Below are 18,410 nucleotides of genomic sequence, written 5' to 3' on the forward strand. Positions count from 1 at the left end.
AAGAATCAAAATCAAGGCAAAGAAGTCAACTTTTTCTGCATCTGCCAAAAATAAAAGTGAAAAAATTTCTATCATTCATACCTTTCCTGCTGCCAAAAAAGTGGCTATCCAATATTGCTTTGAACATTGTCTACCTTGATCTGGAATTTGTTACAATCTCTGCAACACACTACCTGAAAGCAAACTTCATAAGAACCATCCTTTTTCTTACTACCCAAAATTCTGTATTTGTGCCCTGTGACTCTTGTTTCTACTACCAGTGAAAATATACTTCCCTTGTTCATTTCAGTGATTCCCTTCTGGTCCTCATATACTTCAATCAGGTCCCCCTCCCTTTCTCCTAAGTTTTATAGTTGCAAATCTTTGCAGCCTGCACCATAAAAACCATATTTCATATGGATATTGATTAGCACTGCTTACCAACATGATTGCCCTTTTTTGAACCTTTTCTAGAAGCTCTATGTTTTTCTTCAAGTGTGGCTCTCAAACTTGAACACAATATTCTTAATGCATCTCACCACTGTCGTATATAAAGTGAAAATGATACCTTTTTCTCTACTTACTAAGGTATCATAGACGAGACACCATATGCCTACCTGGTTGTCAGTTTATACTGCATGGAGAATTTCATGTCAGTATGAATTGTGATCCTGTGTCTTTTTTGTCTTGAACCAATTTCAACTTCTCCCCCCATCCCTGCTTGTAAGCAACTCCTGGACATCTGTTTCTTAGATTCTGGTTGTTCACCACTCCTCCTACCTTTAAATAATTGGCAGGCTTCAGGGACACCTCTTACTACACTGATTCATTCTGAGGTATGTCCATTTATGACTACTCTCTGACCTAATAAAGAATCTTGCCATTAATCCTGATTTACTCCAGTTTACATAACAGCCCTTTGTGAGAAACAATATCAAAAACTTTACTGAAGTCAAGATACATAATGTCATGGTAATAATTAACTAGATTGGTCAGGCAAGATTTCCCCTTCATGCTGTGATCCAATAAGGATATCATTCCTATCAAGAAAGTTCTGTATTATAATCCTTCATGACAGATTCCATGATTTTTCTCACCATTAAATCACTCTCACTGGTCTATAGTTGCCCATCACATCTTTTGTGCCTCCCCTTTGTGGATTGGGGAGCTGCTAGCACTTCTCCAGCCCGCCAGTTCATCCCTGAGTCTAATGATAACTCATTTAACAACATCAACATGATGTACTCACATGCAGACTTTTTTCAATATAACAGGCATATTCACTCTTGGAATCTCACCTTTGCTTAGCTTCAGTAGTTTTTCATATATATTCTTTTCTGAGATTTATATACACTTAATTTACAGCAGTCTGACTCCTTGTCATTGATTCCTCATGGTTCACTGCCTGCCACTTCTGCTAGGCTTTCTATGACTTTTCCAGTTCAATCAGGTAAGGGTCTGTCTGATTCACTGTCTTCTTTTTTTCTTGTCACCATTTTTAGCTCTCTATGGTAGGTTTTGTTAGATAACCTTATAATACTCATAACAGCAGTATCTAGCAATAGCCTGCAATTTTTTTGCTTAATTATGCAAAAGATAAAAGCATGGGTTTTTCTTTTGCACAACTAAACCCTAACCTCTTTGGTCATCCAATCGGGCATCTTCCTTTTCAAAGCTCCTCCAGCAGAACAAATACATTGGTAGATTTCAGGATAACTCTCTTGAATACTTCCCATAACAAACTCACATCCAACAGCTTTTAGCTGTCTTTACAGTTAATAGAACCCAAGAAATACCTGAATCTTGTCAACTCCCTTGAAACTGAAGCCCACCCTTTTTCCTTTGACCACAGAAATCTCTTTGGACACTATCCATTTTATGACATTGTGGTCACTACTATCAAATTCTGAGTGCACTTTGGATCTTTAGTGAGAAAAAAAAATCAAAAATCTTTTAGCAGACAAAAAAATCTCAAAAATCTGTTTAGCAGACAAATTTTAAAAATCAGTTTCCTCATAATGTATTGTCCATCCATTATTTACAATCCATAAGAGATAAGCTGAAGTTGCTGATAATGAGGCAATAAACTTGGCAGACCATTCAAGTTGCCTATAAAGATTTTGTCATACTCCTCAGAAATGTTTGTTCTTTACATACTCTGATTGTCATCTTCCTTTTACTGCATGTCATAGTGCACCACACAGACTTGATATCTATCTGAAACAGATTTGACTCTGGGTATGGTCTGATCACTTTCTGAAAGCTTTAGATAAGAAGCATGATTCTCCCTTCTCTTTGATCCTCTCTGTCCCTCATGAACACACTATACATATCTCTGGCTGACATCATGTCTCAGCTAGTCCTATTATATCACTATTGATAATTTATTTACAATACTCTTGGACTTATTATATATACAAATTAAATTCGGTATCTTTTTTGCAACCCTGCCTAACCCCTTATAATTGCTGAAACACGATTTTCCTGGTGATACTTACTTGATAACTTCCCGGGTGAAGGCAGTGGCGTTCTTATTATGAGCCTACCTCTCAATATGAGAATTATCCTCCGGTGATTGTCTTAAAGTACCTGAACCATGGGTAGGTTTGAGTACTTTGGGATGGGTATATCACAATTGGTTTGTCTGATCATGTCCCAGGTTTCATTAAGACTCTTCACACACAAAAATTGTTATGTTTACATATTGCTCAAATTCAACAGCTTCTTTTTTAGCAGGAAAGAACACAACTGAATCTCATAAAATGCAGTTGGCTCTCAACTTTAACTGATCAGTGGTCACTAAATGAGAATACAATTGCAAACACATAGAATGCTCATACCTGGAGATGACTACATAGCACCAAGGCATGCATGTAGAACAGGATTGGAGGGGAATGATGGGATACAGATTACAAAAGCCTGGAATCTTTTTGACTGTTCTGTATTGCGTATTAATATGAAAAAAAAAAAGTATTGGCCACTTCTCATAGTGGCAAATGAATCTTTAAATATATTCATACAGAAAAACACATTAAAAAATAATAAAGTTCTGAGTATCTTTTCCAAATGTTCAGTTTGCTTCCTACCTTGACTGTAGGACTTCTGACTCTCTCTCTGCCATACGATGGAGGGGATGGGATTTCCCTTAGCTCTACATATTACAGTAACATTTGATCCTTCTCGCACCAAAATATCAGCATTAGTACCTGGTTCAATAATAGTTGGAGGCACTGAAAATAAACATGTCATATAAATAACTTCTGTTTTGCTTAAGGATAAGAGACACTGTGGAGTTAGATAATACAGAAAATATAATATTAATGCATTATGATAATATTAAGAGTGTGGTGTGGTATACAGAGAAAATGATATTAATGCATTCCCCACCATCTTAGTTCATTAACTTTGCTAACACTGTCTACTTTTGGTAGGATAAATAAATATTTTTTTTAATTTACAGGCAGGGATGGCTACATAGAGTCAAAGGTTTGTTTGTTTGTTATTTGGTTTTTAGGAGCATTAGCAACTAAGGCCATATTGCTCCGGGATATGCAGTGGTCATTCCCTGACCTTTCCGCATCCTCCGTATTTGGTGGTGACGGGCTTGAACCCCGGTCTAATCAAGAAGCGTGTGCTACACACTGCTGCTCCTTCCCACCTGGCTACGGAGGCGCCAGAGTCAAAGGGATTTACAAGAAGAAAGACTAGTAGAGTATTTTGTGGTTTGTTATTTGGTTTTTTAGGGGCATTAGCAACTAAGGCCATATTGCTCCGGGATATGCGGTGGTCATTCCCTGACCTTTCCGCATCCTCCGTATTTGGTGGTTACGGGCTCGAACCCCGGTCTAATCAAGAAGTATGTGCTATACACTGCTGCTCCTATTTTGTGGTAACACAGGGATTCAAACATACATTGTGTGTAACTTGATGAAGTTCAATTTCTCGACTTTTGCACCATAATTTCTTGGAGTTTTTGGAAATACCCCAAAAGCACTTTTGTGTACTCATTGGCTGGAAGCATAGACTGTATGATGTCCTCCTCACTTAAAACAACAAGCAAAAACTAATTCCAGAAAAGAAAGCATTTGAATTTTCAAAATGTAATATGACCAGTTTGTACATTCCATTAATATGAGCCAATTGCAGGCTAGCTTTTTAAGAATTGCAATATTAAATATTCCACATTCTATCAGTATGAGTGAAAAATCTGTGAATTGGTACAAATGATCAAAAACTATTTAACTAGAGGAAAAATTGAAAAGTATAAATTGCTTGATCTCTTTGAAAAGAAGAATTTGCAAAAGCTGTGATATGGCTTGTGCATAACTCTGAAGTAAAATTTAAAAAAAGTAAAATTAAGGTTATCAAGACCTGTCAAAATTATTCATGATTAACAACAATCAATATTTCTATAAAAACTTTCAATTGTTATTGAATATTCATGACAAATTGTTAAATGGAAAACAATTAACTGATTCAGGGAAATTTTAAAATAATTATAGTAGAAGTCCATTAATAATGAGCATAAAACATAATACTATAGATGATTTTCATTATACCATAACTCAAATGCATAGGGTAGATTCTCTAGAGACCTGTTTAGAATTTCACTTTCAAAAACAGTTAACCCTATGGGATATACCCAACAACAGGGTAGATCAAACTGTTAACTAGTCATGTGATGCATAAGAGAGGTAGTGACTGAATGATCAGATTCCACTACTAAACAAATAAGACTAATGTGCTGATGTATAGCTTTTGGGCATAGACAATTGTCAGCTAGAGGACATTCATTAGGATGCAGGGAACATTTGGCAATTCTTGTTTTGTCAAATTTGACAATACCTTCTTGTCTACATAATATGAACACAACCAAGATGATGTTATAATGGAATGCAATGGTAGGTGTCAAAGCATTCTCCTAACAACCCGATGAGGGGCACAAATTCAAGTTGAGGAAGGATGGTTGCAAGACAGATTCCAGATTTAGTTTTTGGAATATCTAGAAAATCATAACTGGAATAATGACCACAGTAAAATAGTAATTTAACCTCACCAAAAGTCACTGTTAACCGCTTGTGATGAATTTTCAACAATAAAACATATGAAACAAAATCCATTATAATTTTCTATAATTCACATTAAACTATTCAGGCAGCATTTGGTTTGGAGTTTACTGGTGCACCAGCAACACAGGCTATAATGTGCCAACATTGGTAAATGAATAAAAATAGTAAAAGATAAAAAAGGCAATAAAAGATTATAGTGACCCATGAAAACTAGTCACTATGATAAAAAAGGTTTTCTATGCTATATAAAAATTAAAAAAAAAAAAATTTATAAAAATTTTAAAAAATTAAAAATAAAATAAAAAGGTATAAATGATACATAAATAAGTATTAAAAGTATATGTCATAAAACAGTACATTTTAAATAAATCTAAATAAATTTATCAATTATAAATAAATAAACCAGCTGACCTGTTATTGTAAGAGAGTATCTGAGTAAGTGTGTAGGGCTCAGATGACTGAAAATGGTAAAAGATATATGTCATTCAAAGTCTAAACCATGGATATTCAGTTAAAATATATCTAATGGTTAAAAATGTGTCACAATCTTCACACACCAGGAAGGTCATTCATCCTCAGCAGAAAAGAATGTGTAAGATTACTATCTCCTATGTGGAGGCAAGCAAGGACAACTTTCTCTGTATGGTTCCTGTGCAGAACAGACTGCCAAGTTTGGATTACAGACTTGCCTTTAGTCTGTATAGGGGATCATGCAAATCTGCAAGATCAGCAAAATCCCAGGCTACAGCATCTGCCAGATCATTATCTCTGATCCGATCCCAATGTGGCTTGCAATCAAGCAGAAGTGAATGTCACATGTTTATTCATAAAGAAAATATACCTTCCGCTGAACTGGACAGGACTAGATGACAATTATATATCATCACTGATAAAGCCTGTAATGCACTTAAAGAATCTGTGTATGGTAAAGACAGGCAGGAAATCAGAAGAAACAGATTGATGGGCAGCATAAAGTTGTAGGTATACAGATGAAGTGCTGGCCTTCCCCCCTATTATTAATGGAGTACTATGTCCATTTAAATCCCCTAATAATAAAAAAGTGGATGGCAACTGTTTAATGAGATCATCAAGGTCTGCCTGGGGGGATGCTGTTCCCAGATAGCAAATGCAAAAAAAACAGTTAAGATCCCAACTCTTAGATGGACTGCTGCTACTTCTATGTTGATCATAAGTGGCATAGCTCGAAAAGGGGAATGGTTACCCACAAGAATGGTGACTCCTCCATGAGCGGGTCCATTTCAAGCTCTGTCTTCGGAAATAATTGAACAGTTACACAGGTAAGTTTTCTTATTTGTCTTTAAATACATCTCCTGTAAGCAAAAGATGGCAGGCTCATGTTATGCAGGAGGGCCTTGATGTAATCACTATTTTGACAGAATCCACACAATGCAATTTCATTGTAAGAATTTGAGTGTAGCATTATTTAGATTTGTTGGGTTTGTTCCATGGCTTCCAAAGGGCTTGGTTTTTCTCAGTCCCAGCATTATAATTTTTTGGAAAGAAAGGCCACTGGACTATGTACATTTCTTTTTCTTCTGCAAAGAATTCCAGGACTCTGCTGTCTGAAACCTTCTTAACCTATACATCCATTATTTCTTATACTTCAATTGACTCTTCTTGTTTTTTGGCTTTTCTTTACCACTTTGATTTGGTAGTGGTGGAGTGCTAGGAGGTACTGACATGGGACTGGTAGCTGTGTTTTTTGGGTAGGTTTTTGCAAGTTGAATAAATAGTGTGCAATGGGAGTGAATGACTCTTTTCATGGGATAGTCATTCAGTTTGCATCCTAATAGAATGCTTCCCTGCAACTTTCTCCACATATATTGGCTTATTGCTATTTACTGGCTTCACTGCTTTCCTTACCCCTGATAGGATACATTCAGCTCTGCCTTGAGATTTTGTATCTCTTTTTTCTCCTTTCTCTGCTGTCATGCTCTTGAGTATGCAGGATGTTTTCCTCGACAGATGATGTGCAGAAGTTTTGTAGCTGAATATCCCATAAATTTGTCGTCCTTTACACCACACTGAACATATGCAAGGGCACCATGACAGGCCATTTGTTAGTGTCCATAGTTTTGATAATTGGCATCTTAAGGTGGTAGATGACTCTCATCAACCGGTGCAACACCACCACTTTGCTTATTGGAGGCTTGAAGTGGTGGTTATTTATTTATTGTTATTTGATTTTTTTTTAGGAGCATTGGCAACTAAGGTCATATTGCTCCGGGATATGCAGTGGTCATTCCCTGAAGTTTCCGCATCCTCCGTATTTGGTGGTGATGGGCTCGAACCCCGGTCTAATCAAGAACCCCGGTCTAATCAATCCTTCCCAACTGGCTACGGAGGCGCCTTGAAGTGGTGGAACCCATGTTTAGTCTCCAGAGCTAAGTTCCGGCCAACCCTCTTCCATTATGCAGTATGATTGATGACTTTTGAGGTTATGATGAACATCATGGCGAGATCCAATCTTCCTTACATTTCGAGGGTACAGCTCTAAAACGGTGTTTGCAGGCTGGCCGCTATTTAGTACACCGGACTGATCCTATTGGTAACTCTTTAGGAGGGTTCTGGATCAGCTAGTGTATAACCTTGCTACCTCTACTCTGCCAGATAGTGACTGGAGGGATTCAAAGTAGTGTGTATGCGGAAGGCATTGTCGAGGCCACGTTATGTCAAGGATCTGGGTATATTCTTATCATGTGTACGCGATGTCCAAAAATTTCATTACTTCATACAGCATTTGTTCCCTACTTTTTTTTTTACTATTGAATACACCATGAATTGTCAAACTAACAGAGTAAGCTTATATTTGAAAAAAATCTAAACCTCCCAAACACTTCCTAGTTCATTTCACAAATATACATGGTCTCAATTCTAATCTCAATGATGTCCATTTCCACTTGCAGTCTGCCAAATCCCATGTACTTTTTCTGACAGAATCTCAGTTATCGGTTGATTCAACTACTGCTCATCTCATTTGCCCAAATTATTCGATCTGATTCCTTTCACCTCAAAGGTGGTACTTGTGCATATGTCCATTCTGATATTCCCTGTCAGAAACTTGGTAATTTGGAATCTCCTCTTTTCGATCTTCTCTGGCTTAAATCTCTCTACCTCATTGTGTCAAATTCATCTGTTGTCTCTACTGTTCTCCCAACTCCACTAATCACTTGGAGCTCTTTGACTTCCTCTCTTTCCAACTTGACTTTCTCCAGTCCAACTTTCCTAACAGTGAGGTAATTTTCCTTGATGATTTTAATGTTTACAACTCCAGCTGGCTTCCATTTTCTAGTTACACTGACCCAGCTGGTCGAGATGCTGAGGCTTTGGCAATTACTAATGACTTTGCACAGATTGTTCATTTACCAACAAGAATACCAGACAATCCTAACCATACAGCCAACAGGCTTAATCTTTTTCTCAAAAATAACCCTTCTAAGTACACGGTCGAAGTGAGAGATTCTTTAGGCACCTCAGATCACAACTTGGTGATTTTCTCTTCTCCAATGGAGCCTTTATCTCACGGCTGTTCCCAACCTCATATTGTTTGGTATTACAAGGATGCAAAATGGGATGACCTGCGTGATTTCTTTTCTTCTTTTCCTTCGTCGGATTACTGTTTCAAAACTTCTTATGTCAACATTTGCCCAGATCATGTCAGTGAAACTATTCTTTTGGAATAGAATTCTTTATTCCACACTCCGCCTTAAAATCTCATCCTTTATCTAAACCTTGATTTTCAAATAAATGTGCTAAGGCTGTTCAAGAGAAGAATGTTGCATATCGTAATTGCTTGTTTCTAATTCTTCAGTTTCATTTTCTGCCTACACCAAAGCTCGCGACAATTGTAAAGCAGTTATTAATCAGTCCAAACTAGAGTTTGAACAGGCTAAGGATAGAAAACTTGCTTCTTGCCCTAATGGTAGATCATTCTGGTCTCTTGCCAAAGCTATTGGCTGCAATTTTTGCCCACCTCTGCTCCCACCTCTGTCCAAACCAGATGTTGTCTGTTGTCACTTCAGCCAAGGATAAAGCTGACCTGCTGGCATCCAATTTTTCTTCCAACTCGTGTATTAATAATGATCTTGGTAAAACACCTCCCACCATTCCCAACACATTCCATTCAATGCCTCTGGTCTTCCGTCAAAAGGATGTCAGAAGAATTTTGACGAATCTTGATGCTAAGAAAGCTCCAGGTCCTGATGGTATTTCTACACTTGTTCCCAAAACCTGTGCTCCTGAACTTACACCTGTTCTTCTTATTATTATTATTAGCCATATGGTGTAAGGAAGCCTGAGGCTTATGCTGCACCAGCCAAAAAAATTCCCAAGTTACCCTGAGAGAGAGAGAGAGAGAGAGAGAGAGAGAGAGAGAGAGAGAGAGAGAGAGAGAGAGAGAGAGAGAGAGAGAGCAAGAGTCAGACAGAAATAGAAAGGAATCACCAAGAAAGAGAAGAATGACGATATTCATCTCAGGACCCTGGATGTGCCAAGCCCATACTCAGCAGATGTGAGCCCCTAGGCTCCATTTTTCACTTTTTTATTCCAAAGGTGTTTTTCCTTCTGCTTGGAAATTTGCTCATATCCAGCCAGTTCCTAAAGAGGATGACAAATCCCTCCCATCGAATTATTGTCCCATTGCAATTACTTCTACTCTTTCTAAAGTAATGGAGAAATCAATTAACCGCCAACTCTTAAACTACCTAGAAACCTTCCGTCTGATCAACGATCACCAGTATGGATTCCGTCAGTGTCGATCCACTGGAGATATTCTGGCTTATGTTACCCATTTATGGACTAATTCAATGGAAAAGTTCAGTGAAATACAAGCAGTTGCTCTTGACATCTCAAAGGCTTTCGATCGTGTTTGGCATAACGGTCTTCTAAACAAGCTTCCATCTTATGATTTGCCAACTGTTTTTTGTAATTGGTTATCCAGTTTTCTCTCTGATCGCTTACTGAGGGTGATGGTAGATGGCTCTCTGTCTTCTAACTTCTCCACTAATGCCGGTATTCCTCAAGGTTCAGTTCTTTTCCCCACTCTTTTCCTCTTGTATATTAATGATCTTCTTCTTCCATTGACTGGAAATCCTATCCATAGTTTTTCCAATGATAGCACATTGCATTCCGCTTTCTATTTTGAGAAACCTTGTCCTGCTCAATCAGCTTCAACTTCTCAAAAATCTGCTACCAGTTTCTTAAATGCCGATCTCCAGGTAATTCCCCAGTGGGGCAAAGACAACAGTTGATTTCAATCCTTCTAAAACTCAGTCTTGTCTTATATCTCGCAAAAAGGATGCTTCTGCTCCTATGCTTATCTTTGGTGACACTTCCGATTTCTAGGCAAAATGATATATCTCTTTTGGAGATTACCCTGACTTCTAATCTCTCTTGGCAAAAGCACATTACAAATATTGCTTCCTCTGAATCTAAAAAACTTGGTTTTCTCTTTCGCTCTCAGCGTTACTTTTCTTCCAAACAGCTGTTCACTCTGTACAAATCGCAAATCTGCCCTACCATGGAATATTGTACCCACATCTGGGGATGTGCCACCAGAACCTCTCTCAGGCTTCTTGATTCCGTTCAGAAGAGGGCAGTTATGTTAATTAATGATTCTTCTCTAACAGAGTCTCTCCACTCACTGTCTCACAGATGTACTGTTTCTGCTGCATGCCTCTTCTACAGATATTTCCTTGGGCTCTGTTCTTCTGAATTGGCTTCTATAATTCCCACTCTCTCTTTCAAAACAGTCCGAACATGTGCCGCCACCAGCCAACATCCATTTACTGTCCAACTTCAAACTCACAGAACCAACTTTTCATCTTCTTTGTTTATTCATTCAACTGCCGGTTTCTGGAACAACCTTCCTTCATACGTATTTCTTGAAAATTACAGTGTACAGAAGTTCAAGTGTAATGTCAACAAATATCTTCTCAACCTCCAACCCAAGCACGGTACTAAGTACTATAGGATTCTAATACCTCTTGTGTTTGGGGTTTACATAAAAAAAAAAAAAAAAAGGATTCAGTACAAATCGCCTTAATGGACAGTGTGGGTACCCAGCTGTGATGGATTTAGGAGATGTTGGTAATAGTAATACTATTTGTCATATAGTGTAAGGAAGTCACAGGCTTTTGCTGCACTGGCAAAAAAAAAAAAAAAAACGCAACCAAGTAGATAATAAAACAAATTATATGCTTTCTCTCCTCACACAGGTTGAAAATAAAAATAAAAAAATCCAGTTGATCTCTGAATTTTTTTCAAATTGTCAGCCTCAACTACCTGCAAGGGCAACTTGCTCCAGCAGTCAATGACTTGCTGGCTAAAAAAAACTTCCTAAAACCTAATCTAAACCTCAAGCCCTGTAATTTGAATTTATGACCTCTAATTCTGGAATTCTTGAAAACAGTGTATAGTGTATTGATGACTGGGGCACTCTTGGGGGTGGGGAGCCCAGTCATCAATTTGGTTATGTCCAACCTGGGTATCTTTCAGGGGTGCTGGTTACAGCTATCCTGTCAGATTGAAATGTCATCATCTGGGTGTGGTGGTAGACATGAGTGCTTTGGCTATGGATTATTGCTTGGCTGTGAGGGCAGTTGCAAGGCCAGTCTCTACATGTTATATCTAATTTTAAATACCTATTGATTAAAGTGGCGAAGGGAAAGAAAGCCAACACGAGAACGACGAGAAATGTCGGATAACTTAAGCAGAAAATTAGTTTCCTGATACGGCTCTCTAGTGCTGCTCGGTAAACATACAGTAGGTGTTATCGGTCTGGAGCAAAGTCGAGAACGATATACTGATTGACAAGTGGCATAGCAAACGATATGCTGACTGGTGCGCGAACACAACACATGATAACATCGGGTTAGTATCATTTTAGAAGCACTAATGGTAACTTGCCCTAATGAACGCTTTCCATAATAATGAAAAAAGGTCAGGTTACCTCCACTTGAATCCCATGGGAGTTTGAACCCCTCCTGAAGAGGAGGGGGTAACCTAACCTTTTTTCTTTAGAATCCCAGTCATATTTAGAAATATATTCATAAAAAAAAAATTTTTTATGACTATATTTTTATTTTCTTGTTCAATAATACGCCCTAATGGTGAAAAAAGGTCAGATTACCTCCACTTGAACCTATGGGAGCTGGAACTCCTCCCGAAATGGAGTGGATAACCTAACCTTTTTTCTTTACAATCATGTGGTCTAGCGCATAAATTATTTATTAACAAAATATTATTTTTTTATTACTGTACTTTTATTTTTAAAGACACTCGTGCAGATACACACGTATCATAACGTCAATCAACACCTCACAAACTTTAATGTTCGTGAGGTGTTGATTGATTCACTATATATATATAATATATAGAATCTTTCTTTCTTTTCTTATATTATTTCTTTCCTAACCTAACGTTTAAGGTTAGGTCACTAAATATAAGGAAACCGTTTCTATTATTTCCTAACCTACCATTTAAGGTCAGATTATGAAATATAACGAAAAATAAAGAAACCTTTTCCTTTTTTAGTAACCAAACCTAAATCAACAGTATACTAAAAACACTCATGAACTCCAAAAATCTGCTTTTAATAATCAGAAAAAACCATAATGAAGAACATAAAAATGAACAGAACGAAACGTTTATTAATTTAGTTTTCATCAAAAAATCAACCAACGTTTTATTTTCCTTACAAATTTCTTCCATCTTTAAAAGATTCATCGCTACTATTACCTGTTTACCGTTCATCACAAAACTATATCGTTCTTTACTCATAAATACACATTATAATGTCAATGAATGACTACACAGTAGCTTGTCATCTGTTGCACCCACCACCAATCATTTCATCGTTTGCCACGCCTACTTGTCAATCAATATATCCTTCTCGATTTCAGCTCCAGACCGATAATATCTACCATCTGTTTACCGGGCGAGCAGCGCTAGAGTCCGGTGTTGGGAAACTAATTTTCCATGTAAGTTATCCAATGTTTCTCGTCGTTCTCGTGTTGGCTTTCTTTACCTTAGCCATTAAAGTGTGTAAATGTCTTATACAAGGTGTTTCAAAAATGGTCAATAATTTAAAGGTGAAAAGTACAAACTAAAATAAGCAAAAAAAGTCCCAGTGAAAATCGGGCCGCAAATGAACCATGCACATTCTCTATTAAGATCCGCCACTGACTATGGGAGCACTAGTTTAGCAAAAAACTGTGAATCCTTTGCTAAGGGTGGTTTAATTAAACATAAGATAATGCGTTTTTAATTTTTTGTTTCAACACCATAAGATTTTACAGATGTTACAAATTACAGGATATTCTTTCTAATGCCCTTTCCTCAACTCAGGTGTTATGCTGCTGGGCCTACCTGTTTGTACTCCATGTGTGAAGCACCCATGTTCTCTAAGGCATTGATGTGCCCTGATGAATGTGCACCTGTTGGGCTGCCTTCGGTGGGGAAATGCTTCTTCGTGCAAACGTGCAGCTCGAGTGCACTGCCATTGGCTTTACCATACGTGAAGTGCATGTCCGCATACTCTTCGTTGCTGTAACCTCTTTCCATGTTGACTATCCTTTCACAAGTACTAGTATGCCTGTTATGTCTCAGAGCATTGAGAGAGGGGAAACAGAGATAATGAGCATAACCTAACCTAAACAAACAAGTCAGTGTGGATCTCAACTCTATACAGTTCACCTTGTCAGTGGTGGATCCCAACCAGAAATTTGCAATATCTCGAAAACGATTCACTTAAGGACCCATGTTTACTAAGCTTTTTTTGCATATTGTAGTCTGTAGAGTCCACCTTTAAATTATTGACCATCACTTTTGAAACACCCTGTAAATATTTTAATCTATAAAAAATTGTTTTTGTTCCCTTGGAGGTAGCAAATTTCAGCTATTAACTATGTTCTCTGGATTTCAGAGATTGTACATTCATAAAGAATTTGTGCCCAGTCTTCACTCTCGTCACAGGTACAATTTGGTTCATCAGCCAGCCCTAAGGAAGGTAGTTTTGCTTTTAGGTAGCCATGACCTGTCAATATGAAGGTTATAAAAAGTCCAAAGCCATTTTGTTGGCATTCAGCTAACCATTTCCACCTGTGGCAGAAACCTTTTGGTAACAGCATCTCTGGTTTCCTGCTCCCAATTTGATTACCATTGCTCATGGAGCTTTGTCGCTATTCTTTTTCTCTCAGCCTTGATGTTATTATATCTGCAGTAAAGCCTCTAAGGTTGGGATTATTCATACCACAAATTTAAACAGTTACATCAACCATTTAAAACTGATTTAATAATAAAACAAAATAATAAAAAAAAACTGTAAAATAATATTTACAAAAATTGATTATTTACAAAAAACTAGTTTGAGACAAAAATAAAATAAAATAAGTAAATACGTTAAATGCATTAAAATATAAATTTAAAAGCGATAAAAACACTACTGAAGCTTTCGGAGGTGTCTGCCTCCTTCCTCAGCAATAATGAAACTTAAGCGACACGGCACACGTAGATGACCAGGTGCATACTCGGTATCTCTTTCACGTGTACCAGAACCGGAAGTGGCCTGGGGGCGTGGAAAACTAAAATGTTTATCTCTAGCAAAAACCCCTGCCTCAAAAAGGGGGTGAAGTCGTACTCCCCTATCTCTATTCATGCTATTGTTGCCAGAGGATCCAATCCACAGACTTTCCAGCCACTTGCGGTGCCATAATCTATGCACCCAGTCAAGAATGACAGCGTTGTTGGGAAGACCTGGTGTTGTTTTTCCAAATAGTGCTCGGCAATGGCAGATTTATTGAGCTCTGTGGTCCGTATCGCTCTTGAATGTTCCCCCAGACGGTCCTTAAGATGCCATCCTGTCTCCCCCACATAACATTCCCCAGAATCCGGGCATGTGATCTCATATACGACCCCACTACTAGAGTCCCTAGTAATGGGGTCTTTGACCTGTGACACTGTGTGCAACCTCCGTCCCAGCAACTTGCAGACAGCGTGTCTGAAAGTCGCGAAGCATCCTCGCAATGCGATCTGACAGGCCCGGATAGTAGGGAACATACACAGTGGTAAGCGGTACAGGCGGAACTACCCGATTGGACTCTTCCTCTCTATTGTATTTATCAATAACCATCTGCGGGTAACCGCATCTCATAAGATCCGTCGTTATTTGCCTAATTTCCTTCTCCCCTCCTCAGAGGTGCTGCAATGTGTCCTCGCCCTACCCAAAAGTGCTCTGGCCACACTATTTTTATGTTGGGCAGTCTGTGCCGACCTATAATGTGTATACTGGCCTCTACACATTGGTTTCCTATAAACCTTGGTTCTAAGTCTGGGGCCTTCCCTATATACCATTATATCCAGAAATGGGAGGGTGCCATCTGTTTCTACCTCAGAGGTAAATTTTATAAAGGGGGAGAAACCATTGAGAAATGAGACCACATCTTCCTCTCTCCCCTTCTTTACAATAGTGAACGTGTCATTGACATATCATTTCCACTTACGCATGGGGCACTCCAATCTCACAAAAACCCTATTCTCTAATTCCTCCATAGCCAGATTTGCGATAATGGCGCTGATTGGAGAACCCATGGCTGTGCCGTGAACCTGTTTATACATCACTCCTTGGAAAACCAAGGTTGTACTAGAAAGACATAATTCAACAGCAACATATATCATCTATGTTTAGGTGGGAAATAATCAAAATAATCAAGTTCACAGCACACATGGATGACCAGGCTATGGCACCTGGTCATCCACGTGTGCCGTGAACCTGGTATTTAAGGATGTGTCGCTTAAGTTTCATTATTGCTGAGGAAGGAAGCAGACACATCCGAAAGCTTCAACAGTGTTTTTATTGCTTTTAAATTTATATTTTAATGCACTTTAATGTATTTACTTATTTTATTTTATTTTTGTCTCAAACTAGTTTTTTGTATTATTTTATTTTATTATTAAATCAGTTTTAAACAGTTGGCGTATCTGTTTAAATTTGAGGTATGAATAATCCCAACCTTAGAGGCCTTATTGCAGATATAGTTAATGTTTATGGACATACAGTTTTGCAGCACATCCGACGGTTCCAAAGACACAGCATAGGTGAGTCTAAACAGCACTTAAGGTTTGCCTACAATTGCAGGGATCATAATCTTATTATACATTGATTTAGGATTAAGGCACCATTTAAAGATGCCCGTCTGTCCAGGATTATCACATGGTACCAAAAGAAGGTTTTGAATACATGGATTCAGAAACTTCATGATGATTTGAGACATAGCAGGAGATTGACTGAAGTAGCATTAGGTGATATTAGTTGTAGATTGTCCCCCCCCCCCTGCACCTGATGGGTGTTAACAGGTTAGTTCTGGAGAGGGTGAATAGGATTGCCTATTCATATAAAAAGAGACATATTAGGAAGTTTAACGTTATTAGAGGAGCAGTCCACTATATTTAGGGGTAGTAATCATTCCAACTTCATTCAGAATTTAAGTGGCAAACCTTTAACCCAAGAACAAGAGGGACTTTTGGCTCTTGGACCTAAGTTTGCATTGCTGCTCCCCAAACCTCCAATTTCCGAAACATCCACGGGCATTGAGAGGGCAATTAGCAAATTATCTGAACACATTGCCAATAAAATCTGTGTTAAAGCTGTTTCCATACTGGGCCAGGCAAAAATGGTTGCTCCAAATCTTACCCCAAAACAGAAGAAAGCGCTAGAAGAACTTAAACGGGATGACTCCATACAGCATAAGGTAAATGTTTCAGGCACTGGAAAGACAAGGCATATATACCCCATATATTATGATTTTGAAGAAAATATATGAGAGTGCTATCTCCTTTATTAGACTAGACAAAGACAGTAGCAAATTTAAAATTGAGAAAGGCGTTCGACAAAGAGACACAATATCTCCGAAGTTGTTTACTGCTGCCCTTGAGGAAGCTTTCAGAAGATTAGACTGGTTGCAGAAAGGAGTCAATGTGAATGGAGAGTACCTAAACCATTTAAGATTTGCAGATGACATTGTGGTCATAAGCCACAATCCAAAAGAATTAGAGGAAAATCTTAAGCAGTTATGCACAGTTAGTAAGGATTTTGGACTAAAGATGAATATGGCTAAAACAAAAGTAATGATGAACAAGTATGCCACAAAAAGGGATATAATGATTGAAGGAGCAGTAATTGAAAAGGTGGAGTCATATACTTATCTGGGACAAGTCATTAGCTGTAATAATGATAAATGGCTGGAATTCAAAAGAAGAATAAATTTTGGATGGATAGCATTCAGGAAATATAGTCACATACTGAGGAGCAATATCCCAATTTTTCTGAACCTAAAAATATTGAACTAATGTATACTCCCCACGATGACTTATGGAGGTGAAACGTGGGCACTCACCAAAAGAATGGAAGAGAAGCTGAGAACTACACAGCAAAGAATGGAACAAATTATATTGGGAATCAGACTGTTAGATAAGAAGAGAAACACATGGATTAGGCAGCAAACTCAAGTAAAGGACATTCTTATCAAAACTAAAGAACTAAAATGGTCTTCGGCAGGACACATAGCTCGAAGACATGATGACAGATGGACTAAGAAAATAACAGAATGATACTCAAGAGGAGCTAGAAGAAAACATGGAAGACAGCAGCGGAGATGGACAGATGAAATTCATGAGTTTGTGGGTAGTAAATGGATGGCCATTGCACAAAACAGAAGGAATTGGAAAGCTGCTGGAGAGGCCTTCATCCTGCAGTGGATTGAAAATGGCCGATGATGATGCCTTCTCTGTTCTTAATATTTTTGCTGCCATGGTAACATTATTGTTGATGTTATTGTTTTCTAGTAGGGATCATGTTGGAATCCCAGAAGAAAGCTTCAGATTATCAGGATGTGAGTTTTTGTTTTGGTTCAGTGGTGCCCAGGCTCCCCATCCATCATGGAAGCCAAATGGGATGCCCACTACCCGGTGAGCAATAAATGCTCTCAGGAATGGGACGCCAAGACTATCCAGACACTATATCCCCACTACCATAAGCCTTAATTCAGTCCCTTGAACCATGAGGGTAGGGGCCTGGCCCAGCTGATACTTGCAAGTGAACCCACTAGCCGAATGATTCTGCGTGAGCCATCCCAAGATCATCCATCTTGTCGAAGCAGGGGCCAAAGTGGTATGTTGAAGCTGAAGCTGGAGCCCTCAACCATCAGATCCTACTTTCCAAATCATGGCAAATGCTGGATTCCTATGATCAGAACCTAGTCTGTGTGCATTGGCTCCCAGCAATGTCTCTGGGAGGGCCCCTCACCACATACAGGTACCATGTCCATCTCAGGTAAAAGCATAAAC

At 38.4% G+C, this 18,410-nt stretch overlaps 1 protein-coding gene across 3 annotated transcripts in view; it reads right to left on the reverse strand.

Annotated features, from left to right (window-relative positions):
- The window catches only part of LOC150081781 (opioid-binding protein/cell adhesion molecule homolog), a 718,769-nt gene that overhangs the window by 347,608 nt on the left and 352,751 nt on the right, over positions 1–18,410 (reverse strand). For all 3 annotated transcript variants that reach the window (XM_090379651.1, XM_090379650.1, XM_090379652.1), the window contains exon 4: positions 3,066–3,209. In XM_090379651.1, coding sequence (XP_090235777.1) covers positions 3,066–3,209 — 144 coding nt within the window. The remainder of the gene's footprint in view (positions 1–3,065; positions 3,210–18,410) is intronic.

The sequence above is a fragment of the Mastigoproctus giganteus genome, chromosome 8 (assembly GCF_048544385.1).
Source record: "Mastigoproctus giganteus isolate SK-2022 chromosome 8, ASM4854438v1, whole genome shotgun sequence".
Classification (NCBI taxonomy): Eukaryota; Metazoa; Arthropoda; class Arachnida; order Uropygi; family Thelyphonidae; genus Mastigoproctus; species Mastigoproctus giganteus.